Raw genomic sequence first — 22495 nt, forward strand, 5'->3', positions numbered from 1 at the left:
GTTTATGGGATACTGAGTCCACAATATAGGGTATAATAATTCTACTAGTACTATACATTCAACAGCACTATAAAATGGCTCATTATACTAATTATATGTTTTAATTATTACTCATTATATAGTGGAATATATAGGGAGTATAGTGGGTGATTTCAGACACAGCCTATGACTTTGTGTGAATGTAATCCTTGTCTCTTCTTCCTGTGTGCATGGATTCCTCTCTCTCTCCCCTGTGTGTTTACTTCCTCTCTCTCTCTCTTTGTGTGAATGATGTGCTTAGTTTTGCCTCTTGCCCGCTGTGTCGTCTGTCCTCATTCCAGGTCTCCACAGTGTAGAGGAGGTTGTGTGGCTCAGGTCCTGTCTGTTTGGCAGCACCTAAGAGTTACCATATTCTTCATAAATGTTTATAATCCTTTTCTAATGTTGTTAGACAAATTTTCCATCCTTAAATGTTCCTCTTTTCTGTACACGACTTTTATTTCATTACATGTCTGTCTGTCCTCTCGAAGCGCCTGAGATTTCTTCTATTTTTCATAATTCTGGATGGTTTTCAACTCACCTTCAGCCCTGTCCACTTAAGTTTCACAGATTCACTGTGACTCTGGGTCACTTTGTTGTAAAAGTCCAGATAATAGAAGCTGAGAAATCATGGGAGGAACAGATATGACTCAGAAGGACATGAAGTAAACTGAAAATACTCCTGCATGAAAGACCAAGACTGTTTAATACACTGTGATTCACTTCCTGAAAGCTGCTCCACAGAAACAGAATGAAGGCTCAGATCAGCAAATGTATTTTATTGTACATTTACAAAACAACAAGAGTACAAAAAAGTCAGCCCACAGACGTTTTTTTTTTTGTTTGTTTTGGAGGGAGTATATGCAAATTTCATCTCACAACTGCAGCAAACAGTCTCTCAGATGAACAAGGGGGCAGGGACCAGAGAGGAGTTTGGGGGAGGGGGGGGCATACAATCAAACTTTTATAAAGCCTGTCTGTCTGCTGGCACACCGGAGCCGTCTGCTTGCAGAGAAACCAAAGGAAACATAGAAAAGTCTGACATTCTTAGCGGACTACATAGGTGCAGGGATCCCAGTGGGGAAGCGCTCAAGCGGAGTCGTCCTTCCGGGAGCGAGAACCCGCTCGTTTTGGCTTTTTCCAGCCGCCCCCTCTCAAACCAGCAAACACACTTTGTGCTTCATATTTTCTGTTGTTTTGCCATCACAACAAGAGAGTGCAACAGTAGTTAATGCTTTTCCAGAAAGTATACATTTTGACAAAAAAAAGTTGGCACATTCAAGACATGAGCTTTTTTTTTTTTTTTTTTTATCCTCATAAATACAATATACGTCTCTTTCCCTGTATCCAGAGCCCACAAAAGAACAGTACAGACACAGGTATTTACAAATCAAGGGAGAGGAATGAACTTGATGGCTCATAAATAATCATAGTAATACCAAAAAAAAAACAAGATGTAAAGTTCGTTATTCTTTCTTTCACAGCAGTCTGGCATCCCGACCCTGCTTCGGCTCAGTGTGGAAAGATGGTGGATGATGGAGGCATCGACGGTTCACCGACAGAGTCTTTATCTCATGTCCTGGAGGAAAGAGAAAAGTATTTTACAACAATGACATATAAATGGCTGCTGAAGGACAGAAAGCATCATCGCTTACCTGTCTTAGACTTTTCCAGGCCCCTGTGGGATTTAAATCACTACTTCTTGCAACAATCAGTCCAGCTGATTAAGGTGGACTTAGACTTTTATTAAAGTGCACTGAGGCAAAATGAAAACCGCTGAGAAACATTAAACCAATAAACTGAGAGCAGACAGCAACAGATGACTCTAATCTTGCCGTGGACTGGTATCACGATGGCACAATTTTGTCACGACTGTCAGTTTTTGCAAAGACTGCTCAGTTGTCAGGGGTGACGACTTCAGTGTATTTCCCCCATTTCCAAATAATCACTGATCTTGTAAATTTTTTACACTTGTTTCCTGAAGCAGCACTTCAGAGGAGGCGCAAGCTGCTCAGCATGTCAGCGCTCCACGGTGTGTCCCAGAGGCTGCTAAAACACTTTCAAGTAACACGTATTTCTGTTATATATCAAAAATACATGAGTTACAAAGAGTGAAAGTCATGAACGCCACAAAGAAATGTTTCATACATGGAATCATTGGATATAAAGGCAAAGCTTAATGAGCTGCAAGCAGTTATGAGTCAACTGACAGGGTAGACGTCAGTTTAAAAAAGGTGAACTCCGATCAGTTTAGCTGCTGCTACACACAGACCTCACTCTTACACACCTACTTTACACGGTTCCCGGGTCTGTAACCCTCCTATTTTGAATGTCACCATCTGCTGAATATACAGTGAGTGTGTGGCAAACTACTGTACACACCACAGATAAAAAAGAAAACAGGCGAAAGAGAATCTGGAAACAAAAAGTGGTGTTTCAGACACAAGATGATACATTAGGTGACAAAAAGGGAGGAAAAGAGAACTTGATGAAATCAAATGTTCAATTATTTACTCTTAACTATAAATATTCTGTATTTTGGTCCCTCGAAAACGATCTGATTGGTCATCAAGCATCACCTCTGCACGGACAGTGTTTGGTGAAGAGTGAAGTCTTGTGTGTTGTGCCGGTCCTACAGCAGGAACTGCATATTTGATTGCCCTCATCTGTACAGATGTGCATTGTATCCACAGCCTCAGAGCAGATGTAATGGGCTCAAGGACTGTGACACCCCCTCACCCGTCCTAGACTGACCGCCTGGGTCAAAGGGCAAAGATAGCAGTCAGCAACACCGCAGGAAGCAGGGGTAACCTAATCCAGGCTTCCTGTGCAAAACACCCCAAACTTTACTGCGAAGGAGGTCAAGCTTTCATGTCCCCGACAAGGCGTGAAAAGACCAGCGAGGGTCAGTGAGGGCAGTTAGGGGGCTGAGGTGTTCCTTACTGCTCCACAGGGGGTGGGGGTGGGGGTGGGGGGGTGACCTGAGAGACACCCGATACAAGGGACCTCTGTGTGTGAGCGTGTGTTGAGAGCAAGTGAAAAGAGCAATTGTGTCCACGTGTGTCACTTTTACAAGTTGCTTTGCTACGTTCCCATGTCAGATGTGTGTTGAGGTCAGCGTGGACTGACCCGTGACAGAGCAGTCCTCTCTCCGTCTCTGGACACAGGCCGCTTTACTACGCCTCGGGTCACTGCATTAAACTTAACAACTGCAGCATCAAAGCTGCCGCACAGTCATTTCTCATAAATCCAGCCCGTGCATGTTGGCTGACTTTATTCATTTCCTCTCAAACTAAATTCTATTGCTTTACTTGGATTTTTTTTTATTTTTAAAAAGTAAACTAAAAGCAGTGGTGGAGAGTAACTAAGTACATTCACTCATTGGAACTTAAGCACAATTTTGAGGATTTCCATTTTATTACTTTATACTTCAGAGAGAAATCATTTTATTTGGCAGCTACAAGTATAATTTACCTTTCAAATTCAGATTCTGTATAAAATGTGTCAGTGCGGTACTGCTACTTTAAAACAGGTTAATTAAAACGCTACGTAAAATCAAATCAACAAAGATGCAAAATTATTATTTTGTTCTTTTGCTAGGGATAATCATAATCCATGAATGGATGTTAAAAAAAAAAGTTGAAATTATATGAAATAACAATTTGAACTGAAAGACAAAGTGGCAAAGCTACAGTGGGAATATGAAGTGGCAGTACCAATTTGTTATTTCAATATCAAATTACCCTCTACAGTTTCCTTTAATTTACATTTCATAAAAGCCTCATTATTTTTGGGGAGCAGGGTAAAATAATTACGTAATTACACATTTCTCTTAATTTTCCATTTACCCTGTGCATTTTATTTTCGAGTAAATTTAACCTCCACAATAAACCATTCTATTATAAACAAGTTTTCTCCATCACAGCACACAGCTCTGATCCTGACTTTAACTCTACCTGTCTACCTGTAGTAACACTTAGGGACATGTCAAACAGTCTGTCTAAGTGTTGCCTCACTGGCACGACATCCCTGCAGAGCTTTCCATTCAGCTAGCACAGCTTGTTCTGCCATAAAAGACACCGTCCTCGTCTGCAGGGGGTGCATTTGAAAGGAGCGCTCCCACAGCGAGGGGAGGCCTCAGAAGTGCACTCCAGAGAGAGCGTAGCGGGCACACGCGCTTAACACTGTTTCTTACTGTAAAGCCTATCCTGAGCACATGGTAATGGTAGATCTGTATGTATCAGACTGGGAGCTCGTTGGTGTGCGTGTGCGTGTGTGTGTGTGTGGGCGTGGGCAACTAGAGAATGTAGAAACTCTTTTTATGAGCCCACACATACTGTGTAAGATTATGTGTGTTTTATGGAGCGCAAGTAATGATATGTGGATAAAACTAAACCACATGAACCTCTCCATGGAAGGAACAGCCTTTGTTCCCATGCTCATGAATATCTGAAAGCATAAATTATTAAAACCATCTGAGGTGAAAATAGAACAGTTTTATTTTCCAGAAAACGGCAGCGAAATCAAAAAATCATATGTGCGCTACCTCGCTGTGTTTCCTGGCCGAGTTGAGCCCCCGGGAGCCCGTGGAGCCTCTGGACGAGGAGCTTCCTGTGGTCGAGCAGTTACTGGACATCTGACTCCTGGAGAGGTAACCGGCCTTACTACCATACAGTATCATCTCGTCATCTGAGGGGGCAAGGACGAAGAGAAGGAGATGGGGTTAAGAGTGAGGCCTTTACACTCGCAGCACAGTGTTTGACTGGGGGAAAGACAGATGTATCTGCTGGAGAAATTGCTCTGGGCAGCATCATTCTCGGCCAAAACACTCCTGTTGACCTTATGCAGCTTGCACCTTTTTGGTTAGTAACAGTCGTGATCCTGATTGGTTCACACCGTCTGCTATACATTTCTGAAAGTTGAGGACAGGTCAACATTTAGGAGAAGGTCATGTGGCCTGACAAGACCACACACACACACACACACACACACACACACACACACACACACACACACACACACACACACACACACACATCGGATTAAAAAGTTATGTTCTGCTTTAACCAGCTTACAACTTCCTTAATACAAGCTCAACAAGCAGCAGCTCAGCACTTTAAGTGCTCTGATTCTGGAGTTTTCTATATGATGATGCAGATTATTTAATTAGTAAAATGTATTATTATTATATGTAGCAGAGGCTGGTATATTTAGATATTTGCTAAAATATGTGGAAGGTGATAACAAGAAATCTGCTGGATTCAGCACAATCCTAATTCAGGTGTAGACAGGAAGTGAAAGACTAAATAACCGACAGTCCGTGCACTTGTTGAAATGCTGAAAGTTCAGTTAATCAATTACAGAAGTGAGAAAGGTCATTAGCTGTAACTGCTCTCTGCATGGAAGCAGGTGAATGACCACATATTGCCAAAATTAAGACAAGAGCTTTGACTTTCTGCTAAAGGGAGGCATCGTACTGCGGGACAGGCTTGGGTCGACATTGGATAATATCGAATATCGTAATTTTCCCCGCCATGACCCTGATTTCACTGCTTTGCTTACTATACTTGGCATGTGACAAATAAAACTTTGAAAAACTTTTTAAACCTGAAGCATAAAATACAATAATATAAGTATGTATTATTAATTATATGTGTATTTATATACATATATACATGGATTTTGGCCACCAACTCGTGACGTACGTGCATTGTTAGTTACAATGTTAGGAAATTCATTCATAAGGAATGATCTGGCACTCAGTCATGAGCCAGTCCCATTTTATTCTACTGGGTAAATACTGCAGTGCAGTAGTAGGGAATGATACAGCAGAAATGTGGAAAAGGCTACGTCTGACAGTAGAATACATAACTACACTTAACTCTATTTCGGTGAAATATACAAGTCTTTCCGTTCCATTTCTCATTTGTACAAAGAGTGAAATATTTCAGAGGGAACACACACTCTAACCTTAAATCAGATATGCTGTGTGTGGAGTGAGTGATAAACTAGATCGAGACTGAAATACGACACTCTGCAGAACTGCGTCTTACTGTCAGCGTGTCTTTGTCCCGAGCCTTTCCGTTGGTGGCTGCTGCTGTTGTATTCACTCCTTTCCAGGGAGGACAGGGCGCCACTCCCCACACTGTTGGCCTCCATGCACCCCTGGGGACCCTTCAACCTATCCTCCTCTGGGGGAGGCTCCGGAGGTGGGGGCAGGTCTAAAACAGACGGAGATGGAGGGAAAATTGTACATGAAGAATGTCTGAGTTTAGAATATAAAAAAAGAGAATTTTTGCTGTATGTTCAGTAGATGCATTTGAACTAAATTTTCTGTTACGGAATAGATTTATACTGCTTTACAAAAGAAGGGGAACATTTTGTTTTTGTCTGCATAATTGAAAGAACTCAGGAGACTGGTTACAGAGTTGTTCTCTTTTAGAAAACAGGGATACATTTAAATCAAAACACAGATTTTCTGACTTGCTCATTGTTAAAACGACAATTCTGCTCATGTGATTCACACGCAGCCAATGTGCTGTTTAATTCGTTTCAAGGTTACTGGATTCACAATGCAGAGCGACTTTAGATTACTATCTTTCCCACCACAGTGTGATGGTTATCTGGTAAACATATGGTGTGTGGAAAAAAACACAGTGTCTGTAACCTAAGATTACAAGTCAGATTTACAAATATAATCAGGAACACTTGCCACACATCTTGCCTTTGAATCAGAGTCGTAAATATTCAACCCCAGATGGCGTTATGGGATGTGTGTGTCTACGTGCTGGATGACTATGAAAATAATGAAAATAACTGCGGACACGATTTTTCTCTTTTGTAGTAGAGCTGCTTATTCAGCTAGAGGACATTCGATACATGACTGTCCTTCAACACTGTCATTGTCATGCTAATTCAAAATAACACGCATTCTAATAATGAACGGTTCCCTGTATGTTGGATAGCGCTTGAAAATGTCAATAAATGAAAAAACGGGAATGGAATCTATTGTTCCCCTCTCCCTGCAATGAATCCACTCTCAAATCCACTCACCTCCTTGTATGTCTCTTCTGTACGCTGAACTCTTCGACACCTTTTTTTTCACACGTGATTTTTGGTTGGGGGGAGTGCATGTATCTGCTGGGGATGAGCGACTGTGCACTGTGTGAGAAAAAGGAACAACATCCCCATTAGAAAGTGTGACATGATATTATTTGATGTATGTGATGCATATGGATTATTCAAATTGCAATCATCATGTATGTAGCTTACATGATCCTGCTTGCTAATGTGCATTTGCGTCTGTACGTGTGAGCAACATGGAGCTGCCATGTAGTAACGTTACCGGGTGTAGTGGTGCTGCCGTCTTCATTCAGAGCTGCCGGCCCCTGGCTGTGGACGCAGCGGTGGGCAGGACTTTGGCACTGCAGCGTGCCAACCTCTGATGAGCTGTGATGCTGTTGGCCAGAGAGGTTGGGGTTGGACTGGGTGAGCGGCGGGCTCGGCGCCTGGGGAACTGGCACTGGACCGCAGGGTAACCTTCTGCTATGGGAAACAAGGGCAACATGTTACTGGAGAGAAGAAATCAGCTGAATCGGAAGCTGAAACCTCAGAGTGAGGATAGATAGTGTGTGTATTATTTCTATCCTGTTTGGTTGTGTAACATTTTCCTGCCTTTTGCTACGATTTAAAATCTGCTTCATTGTTATCTAAATAATTTAAGATCAGGCTAAGATATTAGCCAATTGTCTAACAATGGTACATGTGGATCAAGGGACACTACTGCTGTGAAAACAGAATAAATAAATAAATAATTTAACTCGATGCAATAATGTCGTTGAAATTCTGTGTGAAAATTTGTAGCAAAATGAATAACTCAAGTGAGACTATCCCTTACCCTTAAAGTCAAAGGTGAAGCCTCACAAAAGAAGTTGTGCTAAATTTTATTAGATGATGCTACTGTTATGGAGGAATTTCTATTTTTTATTTATTTAATTAAGATTTTTATTCATTTATTGCTTCATAACGACCACTGCAATGTCCCTAGTTAGTGTATTAATAATGATTTATTTGGCATATTCATACAATGGATTCAAATACAAGCACAACCATTCAATGCCAAGCCCATTCACATACCGTGACAGCTGCTGGCCATCAAGCTGGTTGAGGCGGGAGAGGTCGTGGGGGGCTCGGGTCTCCTCGTGGGGCGACGGGGTGAGCGTGGCAGTCGACTGGTGACTGTAGGAGGTGGCCGGAGAGGAGGCGTTATTCCTCTGTGGGGGAGAGGGTCCGTCCTCGCAGCCCTCCATCAGGTAGGTCCTCTCAGGGAGGGGAGGACACCACTCCTCATCCGAGCTACAAAGACAGAGAAGAGGGACGCAGCTCGATGACACAGTGTAAGTTGATGATGTAGCTGGATGCTGTCCTTATGTGTTCTGAAAAGATATTGTTGAGGGCAACTTGTTTGCTCACTGATGCCTTCAAATGCAGCCCGCTATGAGGCTGCTTAAAGATTAATGCTGTTCTTTCAGGCTCGACTCGAGTTAGAGGGCCTTGCCGTTGGCAAAACTGCAGGAGGCTAAGCTTCCACTTGGGTGGGATTGCCGCTCCGAGTTGGATACTATATGACAGTTTTGCCTGGAGGTTGCAGGGAGTGAATGGTTGAGAGGAGCATGGCTAACTGCGTTTTAAGAGTTGGAAAAACAGCTAAATCACTAAAGCAATTGACCAAGGCTGAGATAATTGAGTTGTCTGAGCCAGAGGCATAAGAATCACATTGGATCTGATACTTAATGTTCCTGTTAGAAGTGACAGGAAGTCTAAATGATGACATAGTCATTTATAGAGGAGTGAGAGTCTGACTCACCCTATGTCCATGTCCTCGTGCTCTGAGGGCTGGTCATCCTGCTCACACTGTTCCACATCTCCGATGGGAGGCGGTGGGGGCAACGCCTCCATCCAGGTCAGAGACGGGGTCTTGACAGCCTTACCCATCGCCTTCTGCTTGGGCTTACCTACAAAACAGAAAGAGGAAATGAACATAGTGATGATGCCGACTAATCATGAGCATAATTTGACACATATCCCAGCAGGCCTGTGGCTGAGAGGCTAAGACTATTTTCATTTGACCCTTTTAGAAACATCCTTTTTCCTGTGTCCAGCACTGTTACTGTGTCAAATTCATGTATTTATAATTAAAAGAGCACAGTTAAAAACCCCCCAAAAAATCTTGTAGGTAAGAAATTCAACCAAATTATTCAGTTCAATTCATTTTTATTTGTATAGTGCCAATCTGTTACAATTACTTTCTTGATTAATCATTCATCATCTGGTCTGTAAAGTGTCAGAAAATATGTCACAATTTCCTGAAGTCCATGTTTATGTCTTTAAATCGCTTGTTTAATCCTAACAGTCCAAACCCACAAGTACAAAAAATGATTAATAAAGTATGAATACATACATAAATAAATGCAGAAATAACTACATTTAGGTAATGAGAAATGCTATGTATGTATTTTCAAATTCTTTCTATATTTCTTTCTTTACATATTTATTCATTTATCTCTGTATTTCTTCATTTCTGTATTTCTACATTTATTTATTTATTTAGTTTATTGCTGTGTCCATGTGTCAAATAGGTGGGCAGTCCTATCTCAGGCAAAAGCCGGATTGTTTATAGTGGTGTGATTGATTGGATGGATCTGCTACTACTGCCTTCACTTGACTGGTTCACAACTAGAAGAACACAAAAAAGAAAAGCTGGAGGTCCTAACAACCGAGAAACTGAAACTAGGCAACTATGCGTATTTTTCGCTTGAACAATGACTTGATTAACAAAATAATTGCTTCTTAATCAATTCATTTCAATTCTAATGAAAATAAATAATTATAGATAAATGTAGAAATATGAGTATGAGCAATCATGTTGTCAGAGCAGAATTGCGCAACCACCTAATTTGACTTGTGGAATGGGGAGCAGTGATTGGTCAGTTGGTGGGATAGGTGCTGAGGACATTGGAGATAAAAAAAAAAAAAAAACTGCAGCTGAACACATGCTGAGCTGGTTTTGCTGATAAGCTGCGACAACATGTGTCTCTGTTTACTGAACAAAGACAGGAAAGGTCACGTCTGTGCTGCCTCCTCACCATTGCAGCGGTCCGGCTGCGCATACTGGGCACCAGAGGGACCTGGCTGGGTGATCCAGTGTCCATCGTCCTGCTGCTCACCGCTGTGGGCCGGCGCCTGCGTCTGGCTGGTGAAGGGCATGATGGAGGTGGAGGCGTAAGGGGTGGTGGAGGTGTGCTGGGCGTAGGTGAAGCTGTGCAGGTCCTCACTGGTGGCGTCTATGGTGCTGTAGATGGGGCCTTCGGTGGAGCCCCCCATGCTGTACTTCTCCGTCTGATTCAGGTAGTTGGAGATTCCAGCTTCTGCACAGGGATGGAGGTTATATTTAGAGCAGCTTTCTTGCTTTATTCGGAGCCTGTTAGCTCTGTTTTGTCATATGCGTCAACTTCATAAGAAAATCTGCCACAACAGCGATTACATAAGCACAACAACACAAAAACAGATATTCATATTATGCATCTACCAGACTATTCTGTCTAAGCAGCATCCTACCATTATAGTATCTCTCAGCTGTGTCGTGGTTGGTGGTGCAGCAGTTGACGGCCTCTTTACCACTGTGGACCAGGTTGGTGGTGGGCCAAGAGTCTGCCAGCCACGGGTAGTTGCCCATGTTGGCTCCCAGCACGCCGGGTCTACAGAGACATTCTGGCGTTAATTTAAGATGTGGTAGGACACAGTACAACATTCAAGGACTGTCCAGATGGAAGTACAAGCAGCAGCTAAGAAAAAGCTGCATGAACAGAGAAAACAGAAAACAGAAGACACATAACAGAATATATTTTGGAAATAATTGAATTACCTTCCATTGAGTCCTGACCCCTCCCCATGAGGGAAACCAACTGCAGAAGACAAAGTGAGGTTTACAGTGAGGTTTACATTGTGTTACATGTACATTTTTCATTTTTAAAGTAAAAAAAAAAAAATAATACAGCCTCCAATAAGTTGTATTTAAATATGAAACGCCTTTGGCAACAACCTGAATTTAAGTATTTAGGTAATTTATTCTTTCCACATCATGATCGTTCTTCCTGACCTGCTGGTGTGTAGGCGAAGGAGGCAGTGTAGTGGCTCAGCTCCTTCCTCTTCTTGCGCCTGCAGTAGATCCAGACACTGAAGCCCATAAGGATGACCCAGCAGGCTCCGCCAATGCCCGCGATGAACGCCGGCTGCTTGACCACATCAGTAATCTGCTCGGCCAGACTTACGCTGCTCTCCTCGCCGCCGTTGCTGGTGCCACTGCCGCTTCCACCGCCTGGCATGGAGGGCTGTTCAGCTGGTAGCTCTGAGGGAAAGAAAACAGGAGTGGAGGAGGGGAAACAAGATGAGAGGGAGAAACTGAGGGAGAGCACAGAAATGCTTTGAGCTACAGGCTAAAGTCAGCGTAGCAATGTGCTTACAATGACAATACTAACATGCTGATGATTAAAAGGTATTGTACAATGTACAGTGAGGTTGTAGTTTAGCATGTTAGCATGTTAACATTATGCATGCTAATTAGCACTAAACACAAAGTACGGTTGAGGCTGATGGGAATGTTGTTAGTGCAGCCGGTATTTGGTCATAAAGCAAAGCACTGGACCTGATGATGGCTTTAGATGTAGAGTTAAGGGGTCATATAAGTCCAACATGCTCAGGAGGTTCATAGGCAGATTCTGGTCCGAGTATAACAGCACTGGGACTTTTAACTACATGTATCACTCTGCTTTACAGTTGGATGGTCATTGTGAAGAGTGGTCAAATGTCATCACGACATTAAACATGCCCATTGTGAATCAAACTGTCCTCAGAGTAATGCGATAAAAACCACAAAACTGGATAAATCTGCAGTTTTTATAATTTGAATAGGACTTGTAATCGAGTACCCTTGATCTGATATCATTATGATTCATCCTCTGGGAAACATGAATATCTGACCCAAATGTCATGGCAATCTGTCCAATACTTAGTAGACAAGACACTTCACTCAAAACCAAAAATGTTAACCTCATTGTGGTGCCACAGGAAAAGTCAGTCTGAGTCTCTGAGCACCATAAGCGTTGGTACAAAATAACATGACAATCCATCTAATAGCTGATAAGATATTTCAGTCTGTGGACCATCAGGCAAGGCTAGTTAAAGTGTTTGTCTTTAGCGCATCTTGTCCCACTCTTAATTGTTTTTCTCTTTGTGGACTCACTGATGAGGACAGACACGGGCTGACTGCGAGTGCCGACACCAGCGCTGGTCACCGCCGCCACCTCCACCTGGTAGAGCACACCGGGCATCAGGCCTTTCAGTACAGTGGACAACGTGTTTCCGTCCACCGTCTTGTTGATGTGGTAGCGCGTCTGATTCTCTCCGCCGCTCCCCACGCACCAAACCTGTTTGGATACACATAGCTGGAAGTGAGTTCGATGTGTTTTTTGTTAAACTTTTATATACTTGTCTAGACTCCTCAGCTCAGAGTGTATTTGCATTTTTATTCACTGATGAAATAGTTAACTACAGGCTACGACATTTGATCTGTTCAAAACGACATCAAAGCAGAGTCTGATGATCCTTGACCACTAACCAGTGTGCTCTACTCTATGTTTGAAGTGTTAGAAACACTCAGAGGTGCACTGCAATGGAGGCCCTAAGGGGCTAGCCCCTCATAGTGGCACATTTTGCAAAGACAACTATAAACCCACTTAAATCTCCCATAAAGACACTATACAGTGCAATGCTGTTGCCCCAACTCCCCCCCCCTGAATGGGGCCCCTCATGATGTGCCATTGCCTGCATGTGTGGCATTAAAGGGACATCTGTAAATTGTAGCATCCGCCCACAGTCTGCATGTGAGGTGTTTAGGGGACATCCATAAATTGTAGCATCTACCAATAATCTGCATTTGAGGCATTTAGTGGACATCTGTAAATTGTAGCATCTGCCAATAGTCTGCATGCGGAGAGTGGGGGGAGGGTTTCTGGGCTTCGATGGGCTTCTTTGCCTCAGGCCCCCTCCCTCCGAATCTTTGATTGCTACTGGAAACACTGATGACATGATTTTTTTATACAATGATTCAACAAAAACCTAGGGTTGCGCTGTCCACTGTTCTCCACTAAACCTCTGTTTCCTTTACTCTACATAACTTTTTTGTGATTAGTGTAGATTTAATTAAGTAATTCTCATTAGTTTTAACATTTTATACAGTAATAGAAGTATGGTGCATATTTTGTGTGAAATGAAGCGTGCCCTATGTGCAGTACATTTCCAGCAGCTTTGTGCTACTTGTCTGTTGGTAATTCGAGCTTGTTGCCTCCAGATTAAACTGCTCTTGTGTCAAACACGTGACTCGACTCGGCTGAGGTGAGGTGTTTACCTTGTACTCCTGGATGATGCCGTTCTGCATCTCGCTGGGTGGAGGCTCCCAGGAGACGGTGATGCTGGAGCTGTTGCTTAGCTTCATTGTTGCCACTGTAACAGCTCTGGGTGGGGCGCTGGGGACTGCAAGAGGTGAGAGATAGCAACAACATACTGATAGACGGCACAATGAGTAGCAGAAAAATTAACAAGTGAGTAAAAATAATTTAAACTACAAAAACTATATTTCTCCAGGCGATAAAAAACACAAGTCAAGAAACGTGAAAGTGAGCTGTAGCAGGAGGGGAAATTAAGTTTTATCGAGTGCTTTTAAAAGTTAATAATGTTTTTTTTTGTTTTGTTTTTTTTACAGATTAAGATACCCAGGCAGGTCGATCCTGAGTCTGTAAAAAAAAATGTCTGCTCTCTTGTTTTTAATCTAGCGTTTGGATCAACCAATATAAACCTGCTGAGCACCTCAGGCTGGGTTAGGCTGAATTTAATGAAAAGAAGGATCAATATAATGAACCCAAATTGAGGAGGATAGAAAATTACCCCCAGAATTACTTAGATTCATGTAGCGCCACGAAGGCTAACGAACAGCTATTTTCAAGGTCCCACAATGTCAAAGAAAACCTAACCCGGTTTATTAAAATACATTTTCTTCTTCTATGTTTCGGAATTGATCAGATTTCTTACCTTCTTCTGGGGTTCGGACCAATAATGTTCGGCTGTCCTTGCCCTGGAATTCATCGAAATAAGGACGGATCTTTATCTCATACTCAGTTCCTTTGAGCAGGCTGGAGAGGACGGCGCTGCGCTCAGATGGGGAGTTGATGTCCTGGAGGAGCCAGGTTCCTCCACTGGGTCGGTAGAAGAGACGATAGCCCTGGACGTACTGAGACTGACGGTCAACCTTGATGAGTTGAAGGTGGAGAGGGGAAAATGGAGAAAAGAGTATATTTTTTCCTCTATCTAAACCTAACTGAAATGCTCATTCTCTAAATACAGCAAAGGTTTGAGGCACTCACAGTCCAGGACACTCGGATGGAAGCAGTTGTTAGTGTGACCGGCTCTTGAAGCTGGACGGCCACCTCTCCCAGCTCCCTCTGCACCTGTCTGTGGTCCACTCCCTGACCCGTAGGACTCACATCTGAGGGACACACATTCACTACTGTTGAGAGGTCTGCGGCCACTGCATCAGCACATACTGTGATGATTTTCACCATTATAGATCTGACTCATGTCTTGTTTGGCATGAGAGGGTTGCAGACTGACCTTGTGTTCTGACAGGCTCTGAGATGGGGCTCGGGTCACTCAGGCCGTAGGCGTTGACAGCTCGGACAATGAACAGGTAGATGGTGTTGGGGAGAAGACCGGTGATTGTGTGCGTTTCCATCTTGACCATGTCGGCCACGGTCTGCCATGTGCTGCCTGCTGATTGGCTGCGAAGAGACGAAGAGATGTTCCACAATTTGACCCCTAATCTTAGACGACACAGGTACTAGTGTGTCATCTCACCATCTCGTGACATGTACAGTGCTGTGCTTAATGTAACAAAGTTGGAGAACTGAATGTATTTGCTTCTTTTAGGATGGATGGTGAAAGTATACCATCCTATACCGAACCTTTACTTTCAGTATGTCAGAGTAAAACATTGTAAAAATACTCCACATCTAAAAGTCAGGTACTAAACGTTATGTTACTTAAGAGAAAGTAATTAAGTAATATACTTAAGTATCAGAAGTAAAAGTACTCAATTCACTCATACTAGCATGTATTGTATCATTTGGTTATTATCGTGGACTGTATATAAAGATGGACATAGCCTCTGTAACGTCACCTGTAGGTTTCTGAGGAGAGTGTGCTGATCCGCTGTTGGCAGTGTCTGACTAAACCAAAAAATGGGCCAAGAGGAAGGGGGTTTGGAGCAGAGACTCACCCACCTGTCAGTCAAAGCAGTCGGGCCCCTAAAACTAGGTGTAAAATAGTGTGTTATATACCCTCCGTACAGTTGTCATGAAGGAGGAAATTAGCTTAAAGATGTTTGTTGCGTATTTTAACATGGGAGTCTATGGGGATCGACTTTTCGAGCCAGCCTCAAATGGCCATTTGCAGAACCGCAGTTTTTGGTACTTCTGTGTTGGCTTCATTTTTCAGCCCTGGAGGTTGATGCTTGGTTAATATGCATGCACTGAGCATGAATGTGTAAGCAGCATTTCACTAATGCATTTGTATTTTAACTATTATATATGAGGCTGCAACTTATGATTATTATGCAACTTGATTTATTACGGATTAATGTTATGAGCAAAACTTCATGACATAGTGAGAAATGCCCGTCACAATCATCCAGAGCCCAAATAAAATATCCAAAATGATTAAAATAATTACAAGGAAAAAGCAGCAAATCCTCACGTCAGGAGCTGGGAACTTGAAATATTTGGCATTTTTGCATCAAAAATGACTTAAACCACTAAATAGGATTAAGTTTCTGTCAGGTGTAACATCCTAAGCTGTAATTGTGTAAACTCTGGGATAGTGATGGCACAGCATCATTTTTATAATCTCTTCATATGTTTTGTATGTAAAATCTTAATTTGTACAAGTGACTCAGGAGACAGAGCGAGTTGTCCACTCATCACAGGGTTGGCGGTTCAATCCCCGGCTCCTGTTGGCCACGTACTTAAGTGTCCCTGGGCAAGACATTGTAATGTAACTAGTAACTACACCTGTCTAGAACTCCCTGTGAAGTGTAGTGTTACGTACCATGAAAAGAAAATACTCAGTACTCAATATCTGTACAAGATATGTACTTGAGTAGCATACAAGAGTGTGACAGCTGTGTGTGTCTACACCAGTTTCATACTGCATTCAGGAGTGCTTTGCAATGCTGATTTGATGTGCAGCTACACAATTAACCAGTGCATGGGAAGATCTCAGGGCAATAGCAGCATCTATTTTTGGCTTCCTCTAATATTTCTTCTCGGGTAAACAATAGCAGATGTGAGCAAAGTCACTCGGTTCAGAGAAGTTTGTGCTCACATGAAGATTTCCTTCAAATGATACAATTTGCTGTCTTGATGAATAATGTAATGAGGCTTGTAAGATGGCACAGCTGCCTGCAAGGAAACAAGGGCATATTCTTGGCCTTGTGGTGCATTATCCCACCACTCCTCAAACCCATTCCCTTCTCCTCCTGTCTCACTTTTTCTTATCACCTTGGCAGAGCAGCACTCACAAAGTCCTCCCCAACCATTTGTTTTTACACTTTTAGATTTCCCCCAAGGGTACTGTGTGGGATTGTGGTGAACTAGCTTCAGTGCTGCATCGCACAATTAGACCAAACTGGAAAACGACTCATGAATACTCATCCTGTGCGTGTGCATGCCTGTGTGTGTGTGTGTGTGTGTGTGTGTGTGTGAGTGAGTACTAGATTCAAGGTAACTTTGCGGAGGAAGATGCTCAAAAAGGAGTTCAAACGCTCACACACAAGGCTGCAGCCCCAAAAGCGAGGAAATGAATGCAGCCTCACCAAGAGAATGGATAGTCTGCCTGCGCACGTTAAATAAACACTATTACACATTTCTCCTAAAAACAAACCTTAGCACCTCAGGCAACGCTATTGCAAACATCCCAGCGCTCCCCTGCAGCTGCTTTATAAAGAATCAGTTTGGGTTACTGGGAAACGCTCAGCCGCCGGCCTGAGCCACGTGTTTACATCTGGATCTGATTAAGCTCCACCGGTGTTCTCTTCTTTATCAAATTGGAAGGAAACATTTCCCCATAACGCTCCCTATCTTCATCTGGAGGCCTACTCCCATCCGTCGAGCCACCCCCCCCACACCCCCTTAATTAATCCAAGGTGAGCTTCCTCTCAAGTGACACAACCTGAAGGTTTCTGCTGAGGTGCATTCAGGTTCATAAGAGTCTATATTTGCCACGAAGAACAACAATCTCATTTGACACGTCTGACACTGTGTCATTTAAGCATGTGTGTGACCAACAGGAAATTTTGGATAGTTGTGTCATCTATTCATGAGTTCATACCTGACCAAAGTCCTCTGTAAAAGCTGAACTGTAGTTCTTCTGTGAATGGAGTCTTTCTCTCTCAAGGTCTAACCATATTAGATAAATGTGGGTGCTCGGCTGACTTCAAAGGGCTGCCAACTGTGAACAAATCTCATTATTTTGGGCTTTTCAATAGTTTTCTCCCCTGACAACACCAACACTATTGCAGTGAAATAATCATTTTAAAAAAAGATATTGAATCAAGACGACTCCAGCCTTGACTGCTCAGTGAAGAAGAGTAATTTGTGGCAAAAATACTTCAACAAAAAGCAAACAATATAATAATAATAAAAAATCAGATTTGTCCTTGACGACAGTGAAGATGTTCTGGTATCAAGTAAAAACAGGGGAACGTGTGTCCATTCGTGTTTTTGCACGTGCTTTCGATGTAGCTTAGACCTGCGAAACTCACCTGAAGGCCTCGATGATGTAGGAGGTGACGGCAGCTCCTCCCTCGTGAGCGTTGGGTTGCCAGGTCAGAGAGACACTGTTCTTGGACACATCTGTGACTATGGGTTTGTGCGGAGGACCCGGCAACTGGAAGGGCTCTGTGGCCTGAGCCACTGACGGGTCTGCACTCTCTGGATGGTGGAGTGGTGGTGGGGCAAACAGAGAGGGAGGAAGGAAGGGAAGAGAAAATGAAGAGAGAGGAGGAGGAGGAGGAGGAGGAGGAGGAGGAGGAGGAGGAGGAATAAAAGCAGAAGGAGGAGGAGGGAGGACATTTTATTACAATGCAACGTTTGCCTTTAGCATTACCGTTTCATAATGTCCTCTGCGTCATCCCACTAATGTTGACTGAACATTTGCATCACTCTCCCTGCAGGCTGAGCTCCTCACTTCTAACAGACTTCACAATTGAGGCTTCACGATTCTTTTCACGACAACTATTAGATATTAACTAACCATTACGCTTCTAATAGTCAAATAACAAACTTGAGTGTCATCAGAGCAGCTTGTTAAGTCGTTACGCCTTCATTTAATGCCACTAATGAAATGTCTACTGCTTGAAATATTTTATGTGCTAATGCCTGTGGAAGAAATAAAGAGGGCACAGCCTTCCAGAGCACTAAGATCCAGCCGAGCTGCTGCATGACATCTCACAGCTACATCCCTGATGTGAGGGCATTAGTGTGTTTTAACCTTTATTTACCCCAAGAAAACTCTTAACAACATTACTCTTCACACTCACACACTTAAAGGTCCCATATTGTGAGTGAGATTTTGAGATGTTTTTCAAAATTGTAAAATATGGGACCTTTAACAGACATTATTATTCGCAGTCTGCCCTGTAACAGTCTCAGGAACATCGGGGGCTAAGTGTGTTACTTAAACTCATCATAAATTGTCACAAGTTACACCACCTTTTTACTTGGACTTTTTTGCAGTAAAAATCACACATTAAGAATTACCTCTCTGCTCATAAATCCTCTTATCTGCAGTCACATTTTACTGTATCACTGATAAGTTCATTGCTGTTAATTAAAGCAGTGCACAGTGACTTTTTCCAAATTAATAACTCAGCAGAAACAGGAGGGCGATAGTAATACAGATTACTGTCTTTATACATTTCTGCTTTTTAGCTGTGCAAAAGGTTTCTGTTAAGTATGCATCTCCGTGTTGTACTATATGTTGCTACTTCATAGAGCTGTCATTTGCATCTATTTAAATCACGCAGAGACAATTTACCTTTGACTGTGAGCACTCCACTCCAACTTGTCTCTCCACTGGAGCTGGAAGCCAGGCACGTGTAAACCCCCGAGTCCGTTTCCTGGCAACAGTGAGATGCGTATCATTAGTTCAGTTTGTGTTTGTGTGTGTGTGTGTATGTGCGTGACAGAGAGAGAGAGAGAGAGAGAGAGAGCATGTGATACTGTGTTAATGCACCCATTACCAGTGATTGAGACTAAACGTCATATCTCTCAATGCAGAATGTTTGTACTCAAAATACTGAGCAGAGGGAAGGAGGTGTGGATGAAAAGCAGACAGAACAGACGGCTGCAACTCACACAAAGCCGACCAGTTTTCATATCAAAGCAAAATTGCCTTTTTAAAAAAAAAAAGAAAAAAAAAGAATATCAGTTCATAGCAGGTTGTGGCTCCCACTGGTGCCGCTACGTTTAAAAGGTGCATCCGAAACACTGTTGAGAGCCACCACCTTCTGTCTCTCTGTCTTCTTAGAGCATCACAGTGGGTTCACGGAGGAAACCGTTTACATGAGCAGGCGTGAAAATCACAGATGACATCTTATAAGTTCCTACGATTGAACCTAAGCACGTACTGTTGACAACAGGGGCAGAATTACTGATGCATGGACAGATATAATAACACAAAGATGAAATTTTTGGTCCTCAGACAGGTGAACTTTAAACGCATGTGGGACCTCATGCTAATGCAGATGGATTACATTTGCATGGTTGGTACGTGAAGTGCGTGCGAATCATTTTGATATATCTTACCTTTATACATCAGTAACTTGGAAATAACATTTAATTTTAAGTACAACTTTTAAGTAAAATGCAAGATGCAGCCGCTAAAGTAATTGGCTATTTATCTGAATCTGTTCATCATTATTTTTTAATAATAATATTCAAAACTGCTTAATTTAGGAATCAATTATTTCATATGAATTTTTGCACATCTCCTTTAATTAACTGCTTCGTCATTGGACATTTTGTCACTTGTAGGTATCTTGCCTTTTTTTTCATAAATGATAAATTCTCAGTGGACTCATTTGAAGTCGGAGCTTAAGTCAAGCTGGTGGCTTTTATGTTCCTCGTCTGATTCCTACACAGCGGAGGAGGAGAGCTAAAGGAAGGATCAAAAGACAGAATTTTAATGACCAGCTAGAGGTCTAGAAATTTCTGAGGCTCCGGTCTTTATACTCAACAGCTACTTAGCATTCTGGACAGGCTATGAGCAGATGTAATTAAGAGGTGTGTGATAAATGTGCCTGTGTGTGTGGGTGTGTATACATGTGAATGCTGGCAATTAAATTTTTGGGGAGGGAAGCCAAAAGCTAGACGGGCTGTGAAATTGCTTACAACAGAGGGAGATGTTGGGGGTCTCTACACTGGGGAATCTTTCAATGTGCCACTGAGGTGGTAACAACTTGCAGGAGCGACACCTCTGAACATGTTTCTGTTTGTTTAGCTTCATCACTCCGTGTCATCCTTTTTTTTTTTTAATTTCTTTTTGTCTTGTTTTTATTTCTTCCAAGTCTGATTGCTTCATCCTCAATTCAAGATGTGGAGACAAAACAGCTGATCGTTCTGTAATGATTTATGGTCATTGGAAGACAAAGACTGATTTGCAGTGGATTTACGTTTATTGATGTGATCTGTGTTGTAGCTTTAACCCTGTTTTAATTTGGTCATGCAACAGAGAGAAACCTGTTGATACATTGGGGGGGGGGGGGGGGGGGGGTGTCTTATGGATATCTCCAGTTGTTGTATTTGAAGACTGGTGGCACAATGAGACTGTAGCCCCTTCTAAACAGAGATCCCACTATATTGCCATTAAGAAGACTCCTCATGCAGCCGTTGCTTGTTTACACTGACCTAAACAAAGCTGGCACGACGCCGGGCCCATGTGTGATTTTAGACCGTATGTCGGTGTTCGGGAATCAGAGGTGTGACATGTAACACAACAGTTTCGCCGTCTGTCCTGCCATGCTGGCTCTCTCTTTTACACAGACGCACAGACGACCTCCACTGCTGGCTTATTGCTGGAGCAATAATGCTTTCCACCGTTGGAGACAGCTGTCGGTGAGTAAAGGAATGAAGTTTGAGGTTGAACTCGCAACGTTTCTTCTAAAAAGTAAACAGCTGTTCTTGCTAATGTTGGCTATGTAGCAATAGCAAAACTTACAAATAGCTCCTTTAAAACCTTAAATGCACCATACGGCAATTATAACCATCAGCGGAATTGTAGAGCAGCGTTTTAATGGATGAGTCGTCTTATTATTATCAGGTACTCTACCAGTACATGCACGAGCATGGGTGCACGTCATGAGTTCATAACAGCAAATTCCTGCCCAAGGGCGACAGTGCATATCAACAACTGGTGGCTTTAATGCACTGTGAAACTTAGCAGGGCAGGGGATATGAATGGTGCAATTTTACAATAAACTCACAAATAAAGGCTTTGCAAATGTTTTAGATAAGGAGTTTAAACAGAACCATGTTTGTTAACAATATGAACTCCACATGGTAGGTTTTAAACTAGATATATTATACTAAGAGTCACAGACACTCAGCTCAGGGTACAGTGCATGGTGAGGGCAAAGGGACTAAGTGTTTGCATAATGATGTTCCACGCACCTGTGCGGGCTGCTGGCTCTGTAAATACTTCCCCTGTTGCACACTGTGTATGTGGCTGTACAGATGTATGTGTGTGTGTGTGTGTGTGTGTGTGTGTGTGTGTGTGTGTGTGTGTGGGGAAGTGTTTTTGTGGATTTTAATTACAGTTTTTCATCTGTTCTACTGCAAAACGTTTCAGTCTGCTGTTTCTGTGTAGTTCATCAATTTACATGCAAGACCCAATCCACCACAAACACAATCAGCCTTCCCCTTATTCACTTATTCTGTGAACACAGCCCATATTACTCCCATTGAAAACCTTATACATTATGCAGAGGATATGCACAGCAGAGCCTATCATGACTAATGCCTCACTGAGCGCTGTTGACGCACTTGGCCATTCTCCTCCCTTGCATCTGTGGGCCGGCTCATCAGTAACGCTGACAGAGGAATTACTCAAGCCTAAGTGGCTTGTCAGAGTGTCCTGCAGGACACAGGACAGGTGACTCTCTCGCCTATACAACATCCCTCACTGCTCCTCCTCTCTTTCTATAGGCCCTGACCTTCAGTTGACCTGCAGGCCAGCTGATGATGTGCCTGTCTGAGGGGTCCCCAGATGGTGGCGTTTGATCGGCGGATGGGGATTCAGTATGGAGGGAGGG

General features: G+C 42.8%; 1 protein-coding gene across 1 annotated transcript in view; it reads right to left on the minus strand.

The window, feature by feature from the left end:
* Positions 1-777: 777 nt before the first annotated feature.
* Positions 778-22495, minus strand: part of robo3 (roundabout, axon guidance receptor, homolog 3 (Drosophila)) — a 157951-nt gene continuing 136233 nt past the window's right edge. The window contains exons 10-27 of the mRNA XM_023410164.2: positions 19222-19303; positions 17948-18116; positions 14743-14909; positions 14496-14617; positions 14164-14380; positions 13484-13608; positions 12320-12503; positions 11177-11425; positions 10943-10982; positions 10636-10775; positions 10164-10445; positions 8885-9032; positions 8155-8373; positions 7364-7563; positions 7072-7179; positions 6072-6239; positions 4565-4707; positions 778-1597 (exon numbers count right to left, since the gene is read on the minus strand). Coding sequence (XP_023265932.1) covers positions 1586-1597; positions 4565-4707; positions 6072-6239; positions 7072-7179; positions 7364-7563; positions 8155-8373; positions 8885-9032; positions 10164-10445; positions 10636-10775; positions 10943-10982; positions 11177-11425; positions 12320-12503; positions 13484-13608; positions 14164-14380; positions 14496-14617; positions 14743-14909; positions 17948-18116; positions 19222-19303 — 2775 coding nt within the window. The 3' untranslated portion in view covers positions 778-1585. The remainder of the gene's footprint in view (positions 1598-4564; positions 4708-6071; positions 6240-7071; positions 7180-7363; positions 7564-8154; positions 8374-8884; positions 9033-10163; positions 10446-10635; positions 10776-10942; positions 10983-11176; positions 11426-12319; positions 12504-13483; positions 13609-14163; positions 14381-14495; positions 14618-14742; positions 14910-17947; positions 18117-19221; positions 19304-22495) is intronic.

This window comes from Seriola lalandi, unplaced genomic scaffold (assembly GCF_002814215.2).
Source record: "Seriola lalandi dorsalis isolate HSWRI2012SDOR001 ecotype SW California unplaced genomic scaffold, Sedor1 jcf7180002054415, whole genome shotgun sequence".
Lineage (NCBI taxonomy): Eukaryota > Metazoa > Chordata > Actinopteri > Carangiformes > Carangidae > Seriola > Seriola lalandi.